This window comes from Rhinolophus hipposideros (assembly GCF_964194185.1).
Source record: "Rhinolophus hipposideros genome assembly, chromosome: 20".
Lineage (NCBI taxonomy): Eukaryota > Metazoa > Chordata > Mammalia > Chiroptera > Rhinolophidae > Rhinolophus > Rhinolophus hipposideros.
Genome location: NC_138066.1, coordinates 48504351 through 48527930, shown reverse-complemented (window position 1 = coordinate 48527930; position 23580 = coordinate 48504351). Strand labels below are relative to the sequence as shown.

The window sequence follows — 23580 nt, the reverse complement described above, 5'->3', positions numbered from 1 at the left end:
CAGGTCACCATCAAGTGCCTTCCTCATAGGAAAAGCACAGAGTTGAGCTGATGCTGTCTTGGGTGAGACGCTCCTGACAGCCATCAGGTACCCACTATATGCCAGGCAGGGCCTCTGCCAGAGGCTCCCACAAACATCCTCTCCCACTTCCATCTGAGCACACCATCTTCTGGGGAGGGAAGGGTTAAGTCTCATTCCCTAGGCTCATTCCCTAGGCTCCTGCCATCTGGGCTGGCTTCCCCTCTCCCTGACCTGTAGGAGGAGATGATAAGGATGGAAACCACTGAGGCTGCCAGCATCCTTTGGCCCTTACTTTGACCCTCCTGAGTTTGAGTGGATCTTGGGAGTAGTGTGGAGGAAGCAACATCTGTGGCTTTAGCTGGGTTGCCACTTGCCACCCACCTCTAAGGGGAACCAGAGAAGGAATGCAGACAAAACAAAGCTATAGGACAGATTTGTAGGATATAATATTATGCAGCCAGTGAACAAGCCATTTTTGCATTTTGAAAAAGTAACTTTGGAAAATGAGCACAGCGTGAGATTGATGGCAAATGTGCAATGTGAGTTGTAATTCTATCTTCTAGCTATCTACATCTTCAGCTGATCTGTAGCTTTATCTGCATAAGAAGACTGGAAAGAAAAGGAGAGGTTATTTCTAGGAGGGTAGGATTGTGGGAGGTTTTATTTTCTTTGTTTCCATATTGTGTACATTTTTTATAATGAACGTATTGTAGGAGAGACTATACAGCATAGTGGTTAAAAAAAGCGACTACCTGGCTCCCCACAGTGTACAACTGCGTGACCTTGGACAAGTAATTTAACTTCTCGTCCTCAGTTTCCTTATCTATACGATAGGGAAAACTAATACCTGGTTATAGGGTTGTTATGAGGATTAAACGAGTTCCTGTTGCCAGGAACATTTTGCCATGAACGGTGGCTGCCACATAGGAGGCATTATGTATTTGTTAAATAAAAGCAAAATTACTTTTATAGAAAATGCAAAGACTAATTTTAAAAGTATCCAATATAGGAACACAATCTTTTTGTAAAGAATAACAAGGAAATTTTTAAGTGAAATAATCCACAGAGACAGATTAGGTTACAGCCTGTTTGGACTCATATTAAAGTATTCCTTGCAAGCTAAGGCAGGAGCAGGAAGGCTCTGGCAAGTGTGTGGGCGGCATTCCAGGGACAGTCCCCTCCCTGGTTTCTCTACAGTGGGGGAAAGGGGAGGGGTAGGGTTCAGTGATATGGTTTATCCAAGAGCACTGGCTGATCGTGCACCCAAAGGTCCCCCTGTATGATATTTTCCCCACGAAGCAAACGCTGAGTCATGAGCAAACAACCCTGACATTTCAGTTTGATGGCCGACCTTACTGACATGCCTGTTTGCCATTTGGCTTTTTGAAATACTAGAAAGTACTTGAGGCCCCTCAGGACTATCCTTGTGGCCCCCTACGGGCCTAGGAACTCTAAATGAGGAACTATTAAGAAAGTCAATGATATTCCTCTTACATTCCAATGTGGTTTTGTACCATGTGCCTGAGGGTGTCACAGTTCCAGAATCACACACCACCCCACTCTGGAACTGCATGTTCCTCAGAGCCAGGAGGAGCTGGCCAGGGTAGCCCCTCCTTGTCAGCTCCCCAATGGGGAAGCACTCTGAGCCCCACGCGCTAGCCAGAGCAGGTCCCTGTCCCCTTGGATCACACATTCACCCCCTCAGCATCATTACCTGCCTAGAAGCCTGCAGCCCCTCCAGCTGGGAAGAATGAAGATTGGGGGTGGGGTGCGGTGGGAAGGCAAGATTTAGGCATTTTGGCGTGAAAGTTTTCTCCTGAATATCAGGGAATGGTTTAGATTTCATTCCTAGTTATGAACACAGGTAGCAGCCCATGGGGAAAAGAGGTTGGGATTGCTGCTGGAGTCTGCAGGGAGGAGAGTCAGTGGGAGACCCCAGCCAAGGCTTGCTCAGAGGAGCCAAAGAGTGCCCCTGTTGTGTCCACCCAAAACACCACCTCCTGAACAAAAAAATGAGGGTTACTAATCCACCCAGAACGGTCCCCATGGGGATGGAATTCAGGCACACCTCCTTGGGGTGCTGTTTGGCCTGTGTCTGGGACTACGTTGCCCTAGGGATTTTCTCCCATGGTATCATTTCCTCATCAGAGCCAATCATTAACCTTACTGAGAGCCCCCAAATGAGAAGCCACAGGAACAAATGGCTGGTTGAGGCTGGAAATTCGGAGGCAGCTTCCCCAGAGGGGTGAGTCCACAGTTATGCTCCTGCCAGGGTGGCAGGGCAGTGGCCTGGCCAGGGTCCAGCCTCTCCCTCAGATTTCCACACCCCCTGCTGGGCAGGTGGAATAGGAGAGGCCTGGATGAGGATGAAGCCCCTTTGTCTTCCAGCAGTGTTACCCTCTGGGAGCTGAATGGGGTGGGCGTGTGGCTGGGGCAGGGAAAGCCGCTTTCAGGAACACTGAGGAGGGTACAGAGTGGTTTAAGGTTTGCCCACCCAGGATCGCCTCAGTTCCACAGCACCTCTGGACTGTAAAACCCCAGCTGTGTGAAAAGCTCAGCAATGGGCAGTAGGGCGCAGCTGCAGCCAGGGCCAGCACCTAGGCCCTCAGCCTTTCTCTTTTGGTCTGAAATTGGCCTGCGTTCTTCCACTTAACCTCTAGCCCCCAGTTAAACCAGTAACTCAGACCGAACACCCCCTACCCCAATCTGTAAGGTGCCACCTCTCAGTCTGGCCATCTGAGTGGGAGGAACCTGAGAGAAGCCACCTGGTCCAAGCCCCGTTTACTCTCAGATCACAAGACCTTAGGGGACAGGTATCTACCTGGTGCTGAGTGGCCAGGACCAGCCTGGATAACCAAGGCCAGTGGCCTCTGACTGGTTCTGGACAGTTGGGAATGGGGATGGGTTGTGCACCTGGGTCAGAAATGCCCCCTCCAGAGGCCACAGGACTGTCCCCAGTCCCAGGGAAAGTCCAGCGCCTTCTGTAGCTGTGGGGACAGACGGGCCTGCCTGTTTTCTGGGATTCCCAGGGCCACGGGGCAGGCAGGTGGGTACCGCAGGTGGAGTCTAGACAGCAGGTTGCATGGCAGGTTCATCGCCCACCCCTTCACCCCCAGCCAGGTGACCCGGAGGGCCGGCCACCCACACGGGTGCCCCTCCCCGCAGCGCCCCAGCCAGCTCTAAAGTCCAGCTTTTATTTGCCGCCGCCTCCACCTGCTTGAGTGTGACCATGACCGATGGGTCGAGAGGCTCCAGGAAGGAGGCGAGGAGGCGGTAGATGAGGCTGACGCCGTCGGCCACGCTGTAGAAAGACAGGCAGCGGGCGCTACAAGCGAGCACCAGGCCAAGCGTGCGGTGGCAGCCGCCATGCAGCACGTTGTGCCACACGGAGAACTTGAGCAAGTCCCACTCCAGGCACCAGGAGTAGGGCTTGCGGCCCAGCAGGTAGACGATGTTGCGGGGTGGGCGGCCGCTGCGGGGGGCTGCGGCGGTGGGTGACACCCAGGCACACCCACGAGTTGGCCACCTCGGCCTCCCAGTGGTGGCAGCGAGCACAGCACCCCCGGCCACTGCTGGAAGCTGGGGGAGGGGCTGCCCACGGCACAGGGCTCCAGGAGGAGGCCCAGGTTCAGCACCCAGTGGGTCTCCTGGAACAGGAAGAGCTCCTTCTTGGCCGTGGCAGGGTCGAAGTTCATATTGCAGTAAGCTGGGAGGGGGGAAAGGGACAGGGGAGGAAAGGGAGCCGCGTCACCGGCCCAGGGCAGAGCCTGGGGGCCTGGAGGAAGGAGGTGCCGAGTCTGATGGTATTTACATAGAGGGCTCCAAGTGCTTCCACCCTCAGCTCCTAGGAGTGGCCCCTCTACTCCCAAATGGGGATTGGGGAAGGGCCCTGCTAGAGTCCGGAAGAAGGATGAGTTGGGTGCTCCAAAGGTCCACTTTCCTAGAGAAGTTGAGGACCGAGTTCTCCTCCCTGACCTCACCAGATTATAACAGAGTCTCCCTTTTTTATTTATTCAGGATGCCAGATGGAGGGACTGAGGGAGAGTCGAGGGCAAAGGAGGACATCACTCAGAGGGTTCACCGAAGGCGATACCGCCTCGACCCTGGAGATCGCAGACAAGTCATTGGGATTTGGCCCCCAGTCCAGCCGGCAGAGGGGACACCAAATGAAAAGGGAGATTGTCTGAGGAAGAAATGGACAGGCTGCTGCAAGCTGGCTTGGCTAATGCCCAGGGGAGGCTGGCAGCCAGCCAGCGGAGGGCAGAGGTTGTGCCACACCCCAGTGCCTGGGAGGGCGCAGAGCCCACCTCTGGACAGTCGGTGGGGTCTTGCCCCATGCACAGTGGTAGGACAGGACAAGTCTTCTCCCTTTCCTGTCAGGGCCTTGGAGTCCCAGGCCAGGTCCTTTTGAGGTCTCCAGTCCCAAGGCAAGAGAGAGCTGGCATCTCTCTGGAGCCCTGACCTGAATGGAGGTGGAACTGGGGAAGAGGAGGCACCCAGGGGCTCTGCTCTTTCCTTCCTGCCCTGGGGGCCAGACCCCAGTACAGACGACTCACACCTGGGAAGTGTTTTCCTGTCCACAGCTGAGGGCAGCACCTCATAGGAGGTCATTTTAATGCCTGGGGGAGATGGAGGGGCTTTGCTGAGGACACTCTCACAGCCCAACAATCTTTCGGAGAACAGCACGGGCTTCCGGAGGCTGTGTCACTGGGGAAGGTGCACACGGGCAGGCAGGGCTCTCTACAAGTGCCCGGAACCGCAACCACTGCCCTGTAGGGCTGTCCCACCCCCAGAATCTCCAGTGGCCCCGGGCCACCAGGTACTGACCCCGCAGGAGGAGCTGGTTGACAAAGCTGAGCCCCACATCCATCAGCTGGCTCCGGAGCTTCTCCAGGGTCTCTGGCTGCTGGAAGCAGCTTGGCTTCTTCTCACAGTTGGTGCCCATCAGAGGTTCTATGCAGTCTGGGAAGTGCTTTAGCCTGGGGAACTCCAGGATACTTATGCCAGGGGCCTGGTAGTGTCCAGAACCATGGGGCAGGAGGAGAAGCTGCCCATTTTCAAACCTGGGTGTCATGTGAGGTGTCATGCAGAGTCTCTGGTCCCGCTCCCCACATAAGAACACAGGACATGGTGAGGCCAAAAAGGAACACCCACGGAGCCATAGATAGGGGAGTCAGACCACTATATTCTGGATGGCGGCATCCGCCTCTCACAATCTGAGGTTGCTAGCTCAGCCACCATCTTCTTGCTAGCCCCCATATTCTGCTAGCGAAGCCATGGCAGTTATATTAGTGGCCAATGGCTCACTGGTTACAGCTGACGGCCAACTAGCCACAGCTCATTATCCATCCAATCACAGTTGATGGCCATTTACTACCTGAGCCAGCACCTTTCTATGTGAGGCCGAGAGCCCCGAAACTGCTTTCTGGGGCTCTGTCCCCACATTGGGCATCTCTTCCCCCTGCTTCTGGTTGTTTGGACATCTTGGGTTAAGGCTTTGCTAAAACCACAGCCGAGCACATTAAGCAAAGTGGATTTTTAGAAAACTTTAATTGCGTAGTGAAAACCTTTGCCAAATGCTCCCTGTTGTGTGTGTGGGCCAAGGTGAGCAATAGCCCCAGAAATCTGCTCAAGGGTGTGATGGCCGCGGAAGAAAGGAGAGCTGTGCTAGGACTTCCAAGCACAGGGTTTAGGCAGCGGGGACCCACCCACAGAGCAGGCTGCTGCCACCACCCTCACCCTACCCCCGACCCCACCAGCCACCCTGCCTGGTACCCTCTGGCAGCAGCACCAGATCAGGCTGAGGGCCAGGCCAGGGCTGAGGAATGAAAAGGGATTTCAATCCAGGCTTCACAGATTGTTCTGATTTCACTTCCAGCCCTGCCTGGGCTAGTGTGGAGACTGTCATTTGCCCGGAATCCTAGGGTTCCAGGGAAATGGAGACAGGAAATTTAGGGTAAGGCTGAGCGCTGAGCTGGAGGAAGGGTGTTGGTGTAAGCTCAAGACGGAGGACCTGGCAGGGGGGGCTCCCCAAGGTAGGGAAGTGGACAAATGAAGCCACCCCAAACACTGATCACGGAGTCCCCGGTCTGGGCAGGTCTGGTATGTCAGTGGATAGGGGAGGAGTGGAGGTTGTGACAGCACCTAGGGCAGAGGTGGGGGTGGGGCGGGGCCTTGCCTGCAGAAATTGCTGGTCACTCTGGTTGGTGAGCAGGGTGCGCAGCCAGACGCTGTCCCCCGCCAGCTTTAGGAGCTGGTTGTGGCTCTGCTGGATGGAGCAACCCAGCTCCCCAGGGCTGCTGCCTCCTCTTTGTCCACAAAATCCAAGACCTTCACTTGCAGCTGTTTGACCTCCTGGGTGATCTCTGAGAAGCAGTAGTTCCCCTCATCCCGTGTCGTCTGGATCGATTTCTGGGGGGTTGGAGGGGAGGGGACATAAAGAGTCATCTCTGAGCCCCACTCCCGTGCCCTTATTGTCATGGCTCAGAGCCGGCCCAGACACCGTCAACCTGGCCCCACACCATCCACTCCAAGCCCTGAGCGTCCCCCCAGCCTGATGCGCTGGGGAAGCCTGGGTGGAGGGCGGGGTGGGCCACCCTTACCGAGAGGAAGGCCACCTGCCCCCGGTGCTTCTGGCTGTCAGAGGTGATTGTCAGCATCTGGTTCTCCACATTGGCCTGGACCTGCCGCACCTCCACCTGGGGTGAGAGGGTGAGGGGGGCGAGGAGAGGGCCCCTGATTGACAGATGACCTGGGAGGAGAAGCCCTTCTCTGAGCAGCCCCATGTTCAAGCCCACAAGAGACATATCTCTTACAGTCTTAAACGGTTTCAATGAGAATAAGAGCAGAGCTGAAGGGTAGCTGACTTAGGGTCCTCCCCTCTACTCTTGGTCTCTCACTCCCTGAGTACCTCTCTCCCCATTCTTAGGAGTCAGGTTCTCTGCTCTGATGACCATTGGTTTCCGATCACAAGAAGGGGCTTGAAAGGCCTACGAAACAGTGGGTCAAGGAGGGGCACCCCAGATATGGAGCCCTGGGCTCCCCGGGGCAGTTGCTGCCAGGCACAAGTCCTTCTCCACAAGCCTTTAGTCTCCACCTATCCCAGCAATGGGCATTTTCATGTTTTGCAATATATTATAGAACTGCGCTATTCCAAGTGCCTGTATGTGAACTGTCGCTGACCCACACCAAAATAAGAAGCTCGTGCCAGACGGTAAACAGCCGATGTCAACAGTGTGATGAGCTGGTTTCCATCCCAGCACAAGCCCTTGCCATGGGCTGTTAACGGGTGGCTCTATTGGAATAGGCCTGTTACAGAATATACATGCCAGAATGTCTAACATCTAAGTATTCCATTATAAAAAGCAATACAAGTATATTAAACAAAATTTGAAAATAGAGAAAAGGGGACTCGCCTAACCTAACATGACATGTTTGTGTTTTGATATGTTTTCTTTCCACCTTTTTCCTGTGCAAGAAACTGAACACAGGACTCACACGTGCCATTTTGGATCCTTATTCATTTCACATGCCAGCACTGTTTCATCGCCCAGCATGACCCTCACGACCATCACTTTCATGGCTCCAGAATTTTCCCCCAAGGAAAGGTGTGCCTGGGGCTTGCAAAAGGCTTTCGCCTTCAGTGAAAGACTCCAAACCACGAGATCCCAGGCTCCTTCCCCAACCCACCAGCCTTGCCTCCCTGCGGACTCGCTCCTCCCCTAGGGGGATGGTGTCATGGTTCTTATGCTCCGCCAGCAGGCAGGTCCCGCACACGCAGCAGCCTTCTGTGCGGCAGTATAGCCTCCACAGCTTGCAATGCTTCTGGCACAAGCAGCTCTTGAGATCCCACACGGGCTCCAGCAGCTGGTGGTCTTGGAACAGCTGGTCCTCAAAGTGGCTGCGCAGGTGCTTCTCCCACAGGCACAGGCCGTGCACTCCAGGCATGACTTGACTGACCTGAGCTTCTGAGGGGAACAGAAGTCACAGGGCACGTCCCTGGGCCCTGCCAGGTTGCAAGAGGGCCCCAAGGTCTTGGCTGAAGCAGGTCACCATCTCCTCCAGGACGACATTCTTGCAGAGGCGCGGCCTGGAGGGGAAGCTCTCCCGTCACTGGGGACAAGAGTCTCGCCCGCGGTAGCCTGGTGGTCCCAGAACGCTTGGAGGCAGGTCATATAGAAGTTGTGGCCACAGGCGGTGGTGACTGGGTTGTGGAACACCTCCAGGCAAATGGGACAGACGACTTGGTCCTTCAACTGTGCAGAAATTGCTGCTGGCACAGTTCGGGAGCTGGCCTTCAGGAGGGCTTGAGGGCTGGGACGTAGTCCCAGACTGGCCCTGGGAAGACAGAGCAAAACCACGCAGAAGCCAAGGCAGGAGCTGAGGGGACTTGCAGGGGTACACCAGTCCCTCTCTTAGAAGCAGCCGTCTGCCCGTGGGCCACAGGGACTGTGTCATTGGTCAACCCATGGGGGGCCATAAATTGGGGGTTGTGTTCTCCTTGTCCCGGCCCTAATTCCTGGAACAAAGCCTGGACAAGCCAGTGGATGGCAGAAAGCAGTCACATGACAAGGGAAAGGAGCCACACCTTGGCTTTTCAGAAGAAAGGTAGGAAGCACGGGTACTTCCGTGAAACTCTCTGCATGTCAGGGAGAGCCCGAGGCTTGGCTGCTCTGTGGCGGGAGGGAAGAGAATCCTTGGGCACTCAGGTGCAGGGGCCTCCCTCACCCCTAGCCCTTCACCAGCTGCTCGGAGGGTCCCCATCAATCCAGTGTGCCCCCGTCCATTCCTTTACATCTCTTGGGATCTGACAACCGCCTTCACACCTTTCCCTTTGGCTGCTGTTTTGCAGTCTCCCCATCAAGTTAGCCCCTCTCAAAATCTGCCAGCAATTTTGCTCCTTGATGTCATAATTCAAGCGTGACCAGGCCCAGTATTCTGCTTGTGATGTCAGCAGGGCAAAAAGTGTGCCACTGGATTTGCAGTGCTGATGCATTGTCGCTTGCTGGTTACTGGACTGTCACCTCACATTGCTTAACTCATCCTCCACCTTGCAGAGAAAATATGCACCTCATCACTCTCTTCCAGGAAGACTTTTCCTTTAAAAACCATCTCATACTCCTCCCCTTGTCTCTCTGCTGCATAGCCAGCCCATTTGTCCACCGTGTCTCACACTCTCCCATCCTTTCAGATTCAGTAAAATGACAGTGAGGAGGAAGAAGGCCCAACACCCTCTCAGGCAGTTTTAACAGCAGGAGAAATCAGGACTTTGTAAGAAGCCCGCTAGAAAAGATGCAGTGAAATTCCGCTCCAGAGAACAGTTTGAGAGTCATTAATGGTGCCCGTGGAAACCAAGGAGCTTGCACTACTGGAAAACATACAACAAAGGTTTCAAGATTCAGAAGTTTGTTTCATACCTTTATTGACCCCCCCCCCAAAAAAAAAGTCACAACATTTCAGACGTTACTCAAACACACAAACAAGAACAAAGGGTACCCACAAGTGACAGGCACGGTCCCTACCGTCTGGATCAAAGGCCATGCTGGAGGGTGTGGGTGTCCTCTGGGCCCCACTCCTACAGCATCTGTCCCTTCCTCCCCTACACCTCACAGACACCCCTGAGATCAGTTAAAGGTGAGCAGAAACGAAGTCAGTGTCGAGGAGGCCGGGCCCCACCACACTGCCAAGAGTAAAGAGCAGGTTTACCTGAGGAAAAGACAGAAGCATGCCACTGTGTTGTCACTCAGGAGATGCCAGCTGCTCCCGGGGTATGGCCTGCAGCCTCAGACTGGGCAGAGAATGAAGCAGGAAGACACCCCCCACTTGGCAGCACTGGGCAGCTGGAGAGTATGGGTCACTGGTCATGTGACACCCTCAAACTCATGGCCAGACCTCTCTGAAGATCAGCCAGACTCTGCTGGGGGATGAAGATTTTCAAGAAAATACTCCAATTTGGTTCATAAAGGGCTTGGGTAAAATACTCTTCCAGAAACCTTAAGAAATGAACCATCTTGAGATTTCTGGAAGATTGGAACAATTTAAATTGTCACTGGGTTGCCATGAGGAGGGAAGCGTGGTAAGACAGCCATCTGGGAGATAAGAAATATCCCTATGTCTGTTTCTCAGAGCACTTAGCAAGGGGCTCAGCAGTTTTTTTACAGGATCCAGTGAGGAATTCTGCATGGAGAAACCGAAGAGAGAGGGGCTTGCCCGTGTCTGCCTCCAGCCCTCCTCACTCGTTCCTGCTGGCCGGGCCCAGAGGCTGACTGAGGCACACCCACCGAGAGCACGCTGACTGGGCCTCTCCTTCCGGCCTGATGTCACTTACTCGCACTGGCCACAGAGCACCTCTCCCAACGCCCGCTGTCCTACTCTGGTCCGAGCAGCTTTTCCTTGACACACTCAAATCTTTTTCTCCCCCTGAAAGATGATGGGGGGGGGGATGCCTGCGACTTCTCTGAAAAGGTGACTGCTTCCCTTGTAGCAGAAGTTCCTCTAGTACTTTACAGATTAAAAAATCCCGGGCATCGGCCAGACTTCCGAGACGCCGCCACGTATGCTCACGTGGGTATGCAGACACACGCCTATCAGCAGACGCCCCTGCACTCGCATTTCTATCCCACTTTATACAAAGTGAGAATGCTGGGCACGGGCAGGCCTCAAGCTCAAGACATTGGCACAGTCTAGTCATTTCCAAACCTGAAGAGCCCAGACCCACTTTGTCAGCAGCTGAGCTGTGGAGCAGAGAACCTGTCTGCAAGGAACCCAGAGTGACTAGCTTGGTGGCTTGTACAGACGGAGCATTCGCCAGAGGCGTCCTCCCCTCTGAGCCATCTGCCACACTGAAGGTCAAGGGGACTAAGGGTTCTCAGGACCCTGTGCCTCCAATGACTGCTACCCAACAAGGGCCAGGGCCAGATTCTGTGGTCACAGCTTTGCTCCCCCTGGTCAACAAGCGTTTGATCCTTGCGGATGGCACTCCATAGAAAGAAGTGATGGGGAGGGGCGGGGCCAGGGGTTCGGGAAGTCCTCAGACTTCAATTCCACGAGTGGGGAAGGTGTGGGGTCACTGACACGGCTGTGGGGCACGTATGCCAAGGTTAGAAACCAAGGAGAGACACAAATATCACACGTTCAGTCAAGGCATTTTCAAGAGACAATCACAGAAATAACTTTTTTGGAAATTACAATGTGACACATTTGGCAACTCTTAAAGAAAACAGCCATCCCCACCCCAAGCCATCAGGGAGTTCAAAATCCCTTTATTCCAGTTCAAAAAGTCAGGGGAGGAAGATGGGCCAATGGAGGGTAGGAAAAGGCCGCAGGAAGCAGTTAAAGCAACTCCCTAAGGCTCCCATCTGTCTAATTCAGTACAGTATGCCACTTGCCCAAAACCTCCTCTTGGGGAGAAAACAAGCGACCTGGAGGGTCCCGGCTGCCAGAGACAAACGAGGCAAAGCCGAATGCCCCAAACCCGAGCAGCAATCCCCAATGTCCAACCACAAGCAACGATACCCGCCTCCCCTTCCTCAGAGGCTTTGTTCATAGGAATGTGGGGTCCTCTGGCAGCTCTACCCTTTATCCAAACCTCCATTCAGTTTGACAAATGGAAGCTAGAATTGTTTGTATCTGCTATATTAGTTTGGGGTGCATAGAAGGATGGGAAAGAGTGTTACAGAGCGTCTGCCAACATCCAATGTGGCACACTCAGATGAAAACATGAAACAGCTCAGGGACAGCCCTCTTTCATTTGCTCCAGCTCCCTTGAAGTACAGGCACATACAAGGAGCTAGGCCTTCGTTTTCCCCTCCCCAGACCTCCATAGGGCTCCAACTGGAACCCAGCCCAGATGCTGCTATAAAGATTTGTTATAACACTGGCTAAGAAAACAAAAGCAGGTTTCTGAAAAGGTATTCTGCAGCCGGAAGCTACATCTATCTTCAGGTTCCTGTGGGTGCGGTGGGGATTCCTTTGGTTTTGACCAGAATGCTCTCCACTGGGGGCCAGGCTCAGCTTTGCTTTGCAGTAGCTCGGTGACTGTACAGGAGCAAGATTTAACTTCACAGAGATGCTCTGCTGGGTTGCTCTCTTGACATTTCGGATTCTGGAGTTTACATCCGCGATCCTCTCTCTTGAAGAATCTAGAAGTGGAAGGTGGGGGAGAGGGCTGAGGCTTGTCTGGATGCAGGCTGAGGGTGCTAAGCAGACTGCTGAGGGAGAAGTAGACCAACAGCTGCTTCCCACTGGGTCCGTGAGAGCACCCCATTCCTTGTCAGGACTGGAGCCCCACCTATCCTGAAGCACTTTCATTATAAAAGACTTGCTGAACACAGCCAGGCCAACTGTGCTGCTGGAGCACTTCTCCCACGCTAAAGGAAATGGTTCAGGCACACTGCGTGTCGGTCATTTGCAAGTGTGTGTGTGTGTGTGTGTGTGTGTGTGTGTGTGTGTTTGTTTGAGGAAAAAGAATATGATAGTGTACAATTTTCCAGTAACTTAAGAATGGAAAAAGTCACAAAGGTAACCAAATACTTTTTCTCTTCAGGTAGAGGAGAGAGAGAGAGAGACAGAGAGAGAGAGAGAGAAAAGAGAGAACAGTTTCAAATAATAAAGGCAAAATACTTTCCAATTTTGAGTTTCAGAATTCTCACCTTGTAGTAACTAGTGGCAATAAGCTTTTCTTTTTCATTGATCTGAGAGAGGCTGGGAAAAGTCTACCCTATTTCAGATCATGTTTCCTAACTAAAAACTGTCACTTGCTCCACAAGTCTTGATTTAAATTACTAGAGGGAAAAGGTCAAAATGAAGGGGAAATGCAAAGCTGGCCTCAGAAGGAAAGGAAAAAAACTGATGAGTGTGAGTTCAGACAAAGCCCGTGGAAAGGCTGGGAACCAACAGTCAGAGACAAAATTCTGCTGAAGCCACGTCTTACCTTTGCCTTCTCACTCGGCTCTATGACAATGCCATTGGTAGAATTATTTAGCTCTCTGGAGACAACACAGAGGAATTCGGCCTGATCTTCATTTCCATAGTTATAGGAAGATCCAATGCTGATTAGCTGACAAAACAATACAGTGAACATACAGATCTTAAAATACTAAAGTGCCACACGAATTAAAGCCATCTCCTGACTGCACGTTGTAGTCTTGCTTCTCAATGGAGGAAGAATTCTCCAGGAGTATCGAGGCCCCAGGGGATAACTGGATCTGTTATTCATCAGGCGTCATCCGTGAGGGTTCCCCAAAGATAAAAGTCTGAGTTCTGCCACTGTCCCCTGAAATACCCCAAAGGCAGCTACCAGGATTAATGTTATCACATCCCCTCCAGTGAACACGGAGGGGAAACAATATTTCTGTGAATGAAAATGGACACTTGCTTCAGCCAAAACACCTACACAGAGCTGGCTCCTCTTTAAGCAGAAGTTCTAGACAGGAGACTGGCATTCGAATGCTCTGGAAAGCACCAAGCAAATTACTATATGTCGCTGGTACTTTTAACCTTTTTGGGGAATTGAATTCAGGATTTAATGCTAAGTAGGCAATACACATGCTGAGGGAGAATCTCAGCCCAAGGGTGAGGTCAGCCGGGTGTGCACATGGGGCCTCAAGTCAGGCGACGGTGGCCGACTGGCTGTCTGGCTGGGCTGAAGACACCTCAGCCTTGTGTCCTAACTTCCTCATCCGTATAATGGGCTCAATGGGAGCATACTTTGAATTCCTACAGGACATTAGTAAAATGAGAAAAATAAGATTAAAAAATATTCATTGGTTTCACAAAGAATACTTGAAAAAAGTTTTTCTACTATCCTGTGCAGGGAGAACTACTTCTGGGGTGACAGTATGATGTTTTGCACCCCACACCTGCACAGGGCAGACACACAAGCAGAACTGATTCTGAGTGAAGGTAAATGTGAGGAATAACCCAGTATTGGTTCTGGAGACAGAGACACAAAAATAACTTTCATGTGAGAAGGTAACTTTATGGTGACAGTTTCAACTGACCTCTGAAACTCTACATAAAAATAGGCAGGGTGCATATAAAATTAAATATATTCCTTGTATTCATGCTCAGCCGCCCTGTGTTTTGAAGACAATAGATGAACTGAACAAGTCTGCCATCTAATGGAAGAAAACAGTTAAAATTCTGACTTTTCTGGCTTTGTTTTGATACCTCAATCATAACCACAAAGCTAAGAGAACAGAAGTCGATAGCCTGATGGGAAATGACCAAGCCACGCTTCACATTACACTTGATTCCTTTCCCATCACACCAGCTCACTTGCTTTTTATGGTGCCTTACACATGCACTCAGAGTGATCAAGTTCTGACCCCGGGGTAAGGAAAGGAAGGATTATTGTTCAACCCTGGTCTTCTTTAGGTACTTATTCTAGAATGTGTCAACAGAGCACTTCTGACAAAAATCCCTCACAGGAAAATAAAACCAGAGAGAGACGCACTTTCAAGCCAGAACAAGCTGCCACCTCCCTCTGGGCACGATCAAGCTGAAACTGTGGCTATGAAGCTGGGAGACATGTTACCAGTCTCAGTTCTGCCCAACTCATCATACACTACTGAACACACAGTCCACACCAAGTGGCCTCTCTCTCCTCCCCAGGTTTCTGAACAGGAGCACGTGAGCCCAGCCTTACCGAACTCCCAGGGTCATTAACTGACTACAGCTGGTGATGTTCGAAAAGCGTGCATTCCTGGGCTAAGACACTGGCATTGCTTCTTCTCAAGGAACATACCTGTTCGAATTTCCAACCGTCAGACATGGTGGAGACCATCTGCGTGAGCTCCTCTTCTTGGCACTGCAGGACCCGGTACACGTGCTTCACGGGGCCCTGTGACAAGCACGGACAGACGTGGAAGAAGTTTGCAGGCCACAACGGTTTGCAGCAGCCTCGGGGAGGCGAAAGCACCACCACGGAAACGCAGCCCCCTTGGCATTTTCCTTCTCGGCAGCCACTCTCTACCCCCTTTTACAAGTAGCATTGTAGTTTTTCTTTCTTTCTTTCTTTTTTTTTTTTTTTCCAAAAAAGAATAGTTTATTAGAGACAGGAGAAGAGGATGCAGCTCCTGAGCAGGAGGGGGGTCCCGAATGGGGGTGCCCCCGCATTGTAGTTTTTCAATAAAAACTTATGCAAGGAAAGTAAGGGTTCAAGGATATGAATCAGTGGGGAAAATAATTCTGAAGTTTTCAGAAGGCTGAATTATGTGCTTAGAGTTCACCTAATCCCCTAAATAGAAAATAGAGTAAAATGACCTTGAACTCTGGGACAAGAAAGCCACATTTTAAGTTGTTCATATCTGACAGACGCACTGAAAATGTGGAGCCTATTTTGGTTGAGTGACACCTTATTATGGGAATCGTGTATTAAACAGGAGTCCCATAATATACAAACAGTTAAGCTACCTTTACCCTCGGCCTTTGCTACCTAAAAGTGAAAGTGTCTCAGTGTTAATTAAATGCTAACATTCCTGCTCCAGACAACTGTGGTGTAACAAAAAATAAATATTTGGTCTTTGTCCCTGGCTCCTGACACAGAGTTCCTAAATCCCTTAGAATCTTGAGTGACAGTGTCTATTACATGCTAATGATTGGTCACCAGAGAGACCAAGCACATATAATTACAGGGTTAGAACTTTCAGTCCTATCCAACCTCAGGGGGGAGGGGAGAGGGGCTGGAGGTTTCATTCAATAACCAAAAACCAACGGTTTAATCAATCATGACTATAATGACACATCCTAAAAAACCCCTAAACAATGAAGTTCAGGGAGATTCCAAGTCGGCAAACACAACCAGTGCTGGCCGGTGGCGTACCCCAACCGCTCAGGACCTCACCCTGTAAATCTCTTCACCTGGCAGTTCATTTGTACCCTTCAGAATAAACTCTAACAGTTAAGAACTCTTCCTGAGTTCTCTAAGTCATTCTAGCACATTGTCGAACCTGAGGAGGGGCATCGTGGGAACCGCTGAATTTGCAGCCCACTTGGACAGAAGGGCCGGTAGGTGGGACGTAGGACTGGCGCCTGAAATAAGGGCAGTTTTGTGAGACTGAGCCCTAAAACCTATGGGAATAGTTACTACTTCCAGGTAGTTGGTGTCAGACATTCAGAGAGGTCATCTGCTAGCCAGACTCAATGCTCCAGAACGTAAGTTAGATATAGAAGCCAAAAGGCTGAGCAACTGAGTGGCTGCCCCACAGCTGCAGCACTGAGGCCCCTAGACTTAACCACAGCAGAAGCCTCACACTTACACTGGGCCTGTGCGGGATGAGAAGCCAAAGTCAGGGGAGGACAAAGGTTGCTACAGGGAGGCATGCTTGCCAGATGAAAGCTCCTGTTCCACAAGGACAGTTAAAGCCACACTGGAGCACTCAGTGTCTAGCAATCTGGGACCAATCAGCTGTCCATCTACTGGCCGTCCCAGAGGGCTTGGGCCATTTGCTAGAGCATACACAGCAACCAAGGTTCCTAACGATGACGCTCGCTCACGGAGAGAGGTATCTTTTATGTTATGTTCAATCACAATTTTAAGAAAATGTGGACTGTCTCCTTAAGAACGATGAAAATTTAGTTCTAGTATTTTTTCGAAAGGACGAGTGGGCTTCAGTTAGCTGGAAAATTAGTTGTGGAACAACTTAGTACTTGGGGAATTCCAGATAAACAACAGCAGCCACTGATGAGGGACGGCTCCAAGCCCAAAGTGTTCTTCCCTTTCCTCTCGTCTCCACTGCAGTCCTGAAAGGAAGGTCTTGGCTGCCTACTGCGCATGGGACACTGGTGCCAGAGTATGCTATCTTGCCAGCTGTAGAGCCATGATGTGGATGAGAGGTAGAGCTGGGACTTGGACCCAGGTCAGTGTGACAACACTGTATTCTCTGTCCTTCTAAACGAACTATCGCTTTCATTAACCAAGGGACTGAGATATTTAAAAATTTCCTTCCATACAAAACATAGGACAAATCTTCTAAAGATTTCAATCGACTCTAACCACACACTTTAGAAACAACCAGGTGTCTTACGTTACAAAACTCAGAGCATCAGAAGATCTATGATATTGGCCACAGTTGTCAAAGTCCCAGGTATTTCAGACATCTATATTGCTTCTTTATTCTTTTTATCTTCCAAAGTAAATCACTGGTGTTCTCAAATGCACCAGGATTAATCACCTAGCAAAAAATAATATCAGAGACAGCAAAGTAGTAGAATGGTGGCACCACCAAAAGAGAGATCACTAAAAACAAGGTGGGGTAGGACGCCATATCTTGGGCTTTGCCAGAATGTCTGCCATGTGGGTCTCCTTTAAACAGAGACAAGTTAAAGGATGTAATGTGTTTGAAGGGACAACCACGGAAATCCATGCATGACCAGCTTCACCTAAGAGTCACGTGCAACAAATGCAAAAGAGGGCATCTTTGAACAACACCAAATCATTGCTTAGATTTTCACTAAATAAAAAGGACACACGGAAAGATCAATTAACATCAAAAAGGTCTTGACATGCCTAGAATAAAAAAACTTCCAACTGGGTATAAATCCACAAGCGTTCAGAATCTAGAGGGCTCAGTAACTTAACTGCCATCATCAAACAGAAATCTTAGGATGCTCTCAAGGAATGAACCAATGGCAAAGAACCAGAATGTTCAGGTACTATGATAAGAATAGTCTCAAACTGCACAATTCATGGTATCATCAAAATGTATACTAAGAGATCAAAAGCTTTTTTGGAATGTGGAAAATTGAGGATAAGGTTAGATTTTCAGAATGTCTGAGGTATTAAATATCTGCAATAGTGAAAAATTCCACGTAAATATAACGAGATGGCAGAAAGATTGGTGACACGAGATATTTCATGAGGTAATCTGCAAACCAACTACAGATTCATCTCTGAACATAAAAGGAGCCTTTCAGCCCTCCGCCAGATGAAAGAGAGCTAAACGAATAGGCCCTTCTTTCTACCTTTGCAAAGTGCTGGAGATAAAGTGGTAAGAGAGTTCATTTTTTATCATAGGTGTCAGTTATTCAACCAGATAATTCCATTTAGCGCCAGAAAACGTTGATATATGAAGTCTAACACAGAAAGAGCAAGGAACTATTTTTTTAGTTTGGAAAAGAAACATATTGCCTTCCTCTTAATCACAGGAAAATTCTATGTCACAACAGATTAGATCTCAAGAAAGCACCCACCAGCAGTATCTGATGGGACCAGAGGCAAGTCACGCTACAAGACAGATGGTCACAGTGGAGTCTGCCTCTCTCCTGTGACTCTAGTTGTACTTTCTTAAAGTAGAGCCCAAATACAGGACAGGGAGTGTCTGTTTTTCTTGCTAGACTTCAAGCTTCTTGAGGGCATGAACTTCTCCTAGTAATCATAGAGTCCCAAGGACCTAACAGACGCTACGTGGCCACTTAAGACACGCGATGGGGGGATGTGACGTGAAGTGAGCTGAGTATGCCCCATTGGCTCTCCTTCTCAAACCAGGTGGCAAATTGTGTTTCATTTTTGTTACTATGTATACTGAGTTAATATCAAAATCCAGACTTCATAATAAAAAAGAGAAACTTGATATTATTTCCTCAGAAGCATGACTCACAAGCAGCTTCTGAAGTCTACACCATGAGACTGGTTTCGAGTGGCTGGCAGGAGCCAGATGTGCCATGGTCGCATATTCAAGTCTGGTCCTAATGAAGAGCAGCCAATAGGTGTAAGCAAGACCTCGCCTGGTCTTTATGCAGAGGGAGAGACACTGTCAGAGAGAACATGTTTTGCACCTAAATTGCTGTGGGTTCCTCCCAATGGCACACAGTGAGCAGCTACAAGCTCCCCATTCTTCTAAAGGGCCACGAGGCTGGTTTGTTTTCTCTGTTATTTCTTCTTCTCTACGTCCTTGTTCTGAATAAGTCTGGTGGAGTATGTGCTGTCTGCCTGGCAGATGGACAGTGTTCCTACGCAGACCCCTGACTCTGAGGGTACATCATCCTTTCCAAGTCACACCCAGACACATGGACAGAGAGAGCCACTGAGAGAGTTTTCCCTTAAAAGTTCAAAAGCCATTACTTGTGAAGTTCTGTTCTCATTGTCCCGTATCCTTTCCTTAACCAGTCGCACAAGAGATGCGATGTTATAAAACTCCGCCTCTTCCAGCACACCTAGAACAAAGAGAAAACTTTAGTTAATGATGTGTATGAATTCCCCAGAGAACAGTAAGAAAGGCTGAAGTTTACCGGATTGCTAAGAACTGCATTTTTCAAATGCTAGTCTAGTCTCTCCCCCTCAATCTGGGAAATGTCTCTTTGCTGTTTAGGGTGTACTCACTACCTTTTTCCTAACATAAATGAGTTAAGCACCAGGCCTGCCGTGTTTCAACCCTACAGTTTTCCATCTGGCACCTTCCCTGACTCTCCCTGCACCTGCCATTAGCTGCAGGATAACTTTCCCATATATCACTTAGTTCCTGGAACTAGTCACATTGGATATCTCCTGAGCTTGCACTTTTTACCTGAGCTTCTCATTTGTCCTGAAAATGACCAGGGGTGGGTTATATGTGTAAATATACATGGACCAAATCTCATAGGATGCTTATTATTTGAACAACATAAAAGTAATCATGGAAAGAATCCTATGTGGAACGAAATCAAAGGTCCTAGACAGGACAACTAAGTGGGATGTGTGATCCTGTACCAGAAAGAAAACTTGCTACAAAGGCCTTTATGGGAATAGTTGACATAACTGGAATATAAGCTATAGATAAAAGTATTTATCAATATTAAATTTCCTCAATTGGATAACTGTACTGTGGTTATGTAAGAGAATATCCTTGTTCTTGGGAAATACACATTGAAGTATTAAGGGGTAAAGTTTGGAATCTATTCTCAAATAGTTCAGAAATAAAAACTGGGAGGTGGAGGGAAGCAGGAGGAGAGAGAAAATGAATTAATGATAATGTAAATATGACCAAAAAAACGTTAAAAGTTGGTGAATTTGGGTAAAGAGAGTTCTTTGTACTATTCTTGCCCTTTTCTCGAAGTTTGAAATTATTTCAAATAAGTTTTTCAAAAGGCATTAGAAAAAGATGCTTAAGATTCCTCTTTTTAAGAAACAAGATTACCCATGAGTTGATCACTGTTGAAGCTGGATGGTGGGTTCATGGGACTTATGGTACTAGTCCCATTACTTTTGCATGCATTTCAAATGTTTAAAAAGAGAAAGGGGCCGCTCTGGTGGCTCAGGTGGTTGGAGCGCCATGCTGTTAACGCCGAGGTCGCCGGTTCGATTCCCACATGGGCCAGGGAGCTGTGCCCTGTACAGCTAACACTGTGAACAGCTCTCCCTGGAGCTGGGCTGCTGTGAGTAGCTGGAGGTTGGCGTGAGCTGCCGCGGGCTGCTGTGTGCCACCGTGAGTGGCCGGCAGCTGGCGAGAGCTGCCATGAGCTGCTGTGAGCAGCCGACTGGTGACCGACTGCTTCAGCTGGGGGGAGCGCAAGGCTCCTAATACCAGCATGGGCCAGGGAGCTGTGTCCTATACAACTAGACTGAGAAACAATGGCTTGAACTGGAGAGGTAAGGGGGAGGCAGAAGGAAAAAAAAAAAAAAAGAAAGGGCATTAAAAAAAGACAGAGTGAGTCCTCTTTTTACTGGTTGAAACAGAGGTGTTTTGCAGCCTCTTAATTAACTAGCACAGCCATTACAGCGTTCTTACTCAGAGCTAACAGTCCCAGGTCAGGACGTCCTGGATTCAGGAACAGGCCCCAATCTTCAACTGAATGCCTTCAGTGAGACCAAGCCCAGCCTTTTAGAAAGATGTCTCACCCACTTACAGTTCAAATGCCCCCAAAACCAAAACGATGAGGCCACTGCCGGTGCACCTGACAATGGACTGGAGAATGAATTAGGTCAGCTGCAAAAATTTATACGGAGGCAGGAGACCAGTCTTAAAAAAAAATGAGGCCAAGCCTTTATTACTTTTTTACAGCTGTAAGTTCAAACTAAAATTGAAAATATAAATAACTGAACGTCAGAGAGATGTGTTGCTTCAGGCTATGGACATTCACTGCTAGCACATAAGTAAAAGTAAAAAGGGATCCTGACAATTCGGCAGGTTCAGAAAAAACTGCCGAAGCTGTCCACAAAGCTGGGCTACCCATTTTCCTTCCCATTAAGGAAGCTAAACAGAGCCCGATGGGGCTCTGGCAAACAAGACTCCCTTGTACGACACTAGGTGACTGGAGACTCCCTGCTCACTTTCATAAACCTTTACTCCACTTGCACGAGCTCGATATACATTTCAAACAAAAGTCAAAATTGTGAAACAGATTCAACCTGAATTTTGAAAATGCCCAGTTCAAACACTGTTCTTACCTTCTTCTGCCAACTCCTTTGTAATGATGAGCTTCCCATGGCGGAGGTAGTTTAGGATAGGGCCAAAGTAGGTGGGGTCCCTGTCAATCAGATAGGCTCCTGTCTCATCCTGCCAACCAAACACAAGGGTATCGCAGTGGAACTTTCAGACCAAGTCAGGGCAGGGTTTCAACCTCTGTCACATTCAATAGCGAGAGCGCAAGTTTTGCTACACATTTGCTTATCAAAAACTACTGGCAAGAAGGCTAGCTTTATGTATCTTATATTTTAAGATCATTTATGCATGTACAGGCGTTATCATCTAGTGTTTACTTGCCCTTCTAAAATCTTTACTTGGACACATTACCAATACTCTTCTGTGGGCTATTTGTTATAAAGAAAGAGGAAGAAAATGTCATAGTTGCATGACTTAAATCTTTGCTTGAGATGGACATTCTGACTTCTCTATTGCCCCCGAATCACATTCCGAATTCTAAGAAAACCTCTGTTCAGTTGGCAAGGCTCCTGAGCTCAAGGCCAACATCAGTGGGAGCCTGCATTGCCAGCTGTAACTCACACACCCCAGCTCTGTGCCCAGAGGAAGCTTGGCACTGTCAGGACTTGGCTCTGAGCAGCTTTCGTCCTACTCATCTTTACAGTAAAAGGAATGAGAATAAACTGGCTCCTACTACAATAAGGAAAACTTAGGGTAGATCAAAACGATTCCTTTATAAGCAAGTGTTTTGGAATCTCTTTAAAGTTAGGTAGGATACGTTTCCACCAATCTGAGATTTATTAGAGGAGAGGTAAGAGATGAATAAATGAAATCAACCCATGTTTACCCAAACCCAAGGCTGTTTCAAGGTAACAGGCTGCGTGCTATATGGGTATAAGGTGGTGTAAAATATGGTCAATTCCTGTAAGTTGGGAACTAAAAGATGAACACATAAACTTAAAAAAAAATTCAGACAACAGTTCAAACTGGAAATGGGTTAAGTGCCTTGGCTCCTCTCACCCTTGGTTAGCAGCCATGCATCTTGTCCAACAGCATTCTTGTTTTCATTTTTCCCTGGGTCTTAATCAATCATCTTAGGTTTGCCCTGGCGAATGGTAACCTCTTTCCAAGGAATGCATTTGATCTCAAATATGGTCCTAAAACAGCGACTGTTACCAGACAGGAGACCGGGGGCCATGACCACAGGAAAGAAGCGTGATATCACGAGAAGCACTTCCTGCAGCGGCCGAAGCCATCCTCTAAGCCAAGCTTTCACCCAACTTGGCAGAAGGGTCCGAGAAGTCTGAGAAAGCTACAAAGATGCCTCAACTCAATCTGACCCAGTTCTGGGTCTATCTGGCACAGGCAGTGAGGGGCTGACCAGCAGCCAGGGACAAACTCATGCAGATCCGAGGGGCTGGAAGACGGAGAAGGGCACAGTGTGGGGAGCGAGTCCCTGGGAACGAAACGGAGGGCGGGGTCAGAGAGAACGCGGGGATGCGCCTGGGGATGGGGGAGAACAGCTCCGGGGTCAGCCCGGCCGGGGAAGGGGAGGGGGCCCCGGGCCGAGAAGCCCGTCTGTGAGGAGCGTGTCACAGGAATCTGGGGGACAAGCCTAAGGCGAACGAGAGGGTCCGAAGGCCCGGGGCGCGCCCGAGGGCGGGGCGCACCTTGTCTGAGTCCAGCTCCGGGTCCTCCTGGCAGCAGAGGCGGCAGAGGAAGGACTTGGGCTCCCGGCCTAGGGTCTGTCTGGTGGTCACGAAGTAGGTGCCGCCCACGTTCAGCCGGACCCAGCGGGCCGCGCCGCCGCCCCCTGCCCGCTCGGGCGGTCCGGGACCCGGCTCCAGCGGCTGCGCGGCGGCGGGAGGGCGACCGGGCCCGCGGGGCGTAGGGCCAGCGGGGCGAGGGCTGGGGGGCCCGCGGCAAGGGCCGCCCCCATCGCCCAGTCCGCTCCCGCCACCCCCTCCCAGCCCGGCCACCGCCGGGTCCAGTTGCAGCTCCGCCATCTTGGGCCGCCGCCGCCGCCGCTGCCCGCGCGCCGCCGGGCCGGCCCATCTCTCGGCAGGGAGAGTCGGGTCGGCCCATCGGCGGGGGTGGGGCCGGGCAGAGGGATGGGAGCGCCCCCAACCAGAGCTCGGGGACCCGCGCGATGGAGGTGCTGTGCCCGCCCTCGGGGGCGGGACTTCCGGAACTAGACTTCATCTCTATTGGCTGAGCTGCA

General features: G+C 50.2%; 1 protein-coding gene and 1 pseudogene across 2 annotated transcripts; both read right to left on the bottom strand.

The window, feature by feature from the left end:
- Positions 1 to 3087: 3087 nt before the first annotated feature.
- Positions 3088 to 9561, bottom strand: LOC308488381 (E3 ubiquitin-protein ligase TRIM47-like; annotated as a pseudogene). The gene is made up of 7 exons: positions 9543 to 9561; positions 7720 to 8434; positions 6624 to 6719; positions 6200 to 6432; positions 4849 to 5011; positions 4578 to 4640; positions 3088 to 3727 (listed from the first exon to the last, which is right to left on the bottom strand). The product of its transcript is annotated as an E3 ubiquitin-protein ligase TRIM47-like (transcript).
- KCTD2 (potassium channel tetramerization domain containing 2) lies at positions 8365 to 23516 on the bottom strand. The gene is made up of 6 exons (XM_081027178.1): positions 23030 to 23516; positions 21386 to 21494; positions 19085 to 19176; positions 14768 to 14863; positions 12953 to 13078; positions 8365 to 12161 (listed from the first exon to the last, which is right to left on the bottom strand). The coding sequence occupies exons 1-6, from the start codon at positions 23363 to 23365 to the stop codon at positions 12132 to 12134; spliced, it is 789 nt and encodes a 262-aa protein (XP_080883304.1). The 5' UTR covers positions 23366 to 23516; the 3' UTR covers positions 8365 to 12131.
- Positions 23517 to 23580: the final 64 nt, after the last annotated feature.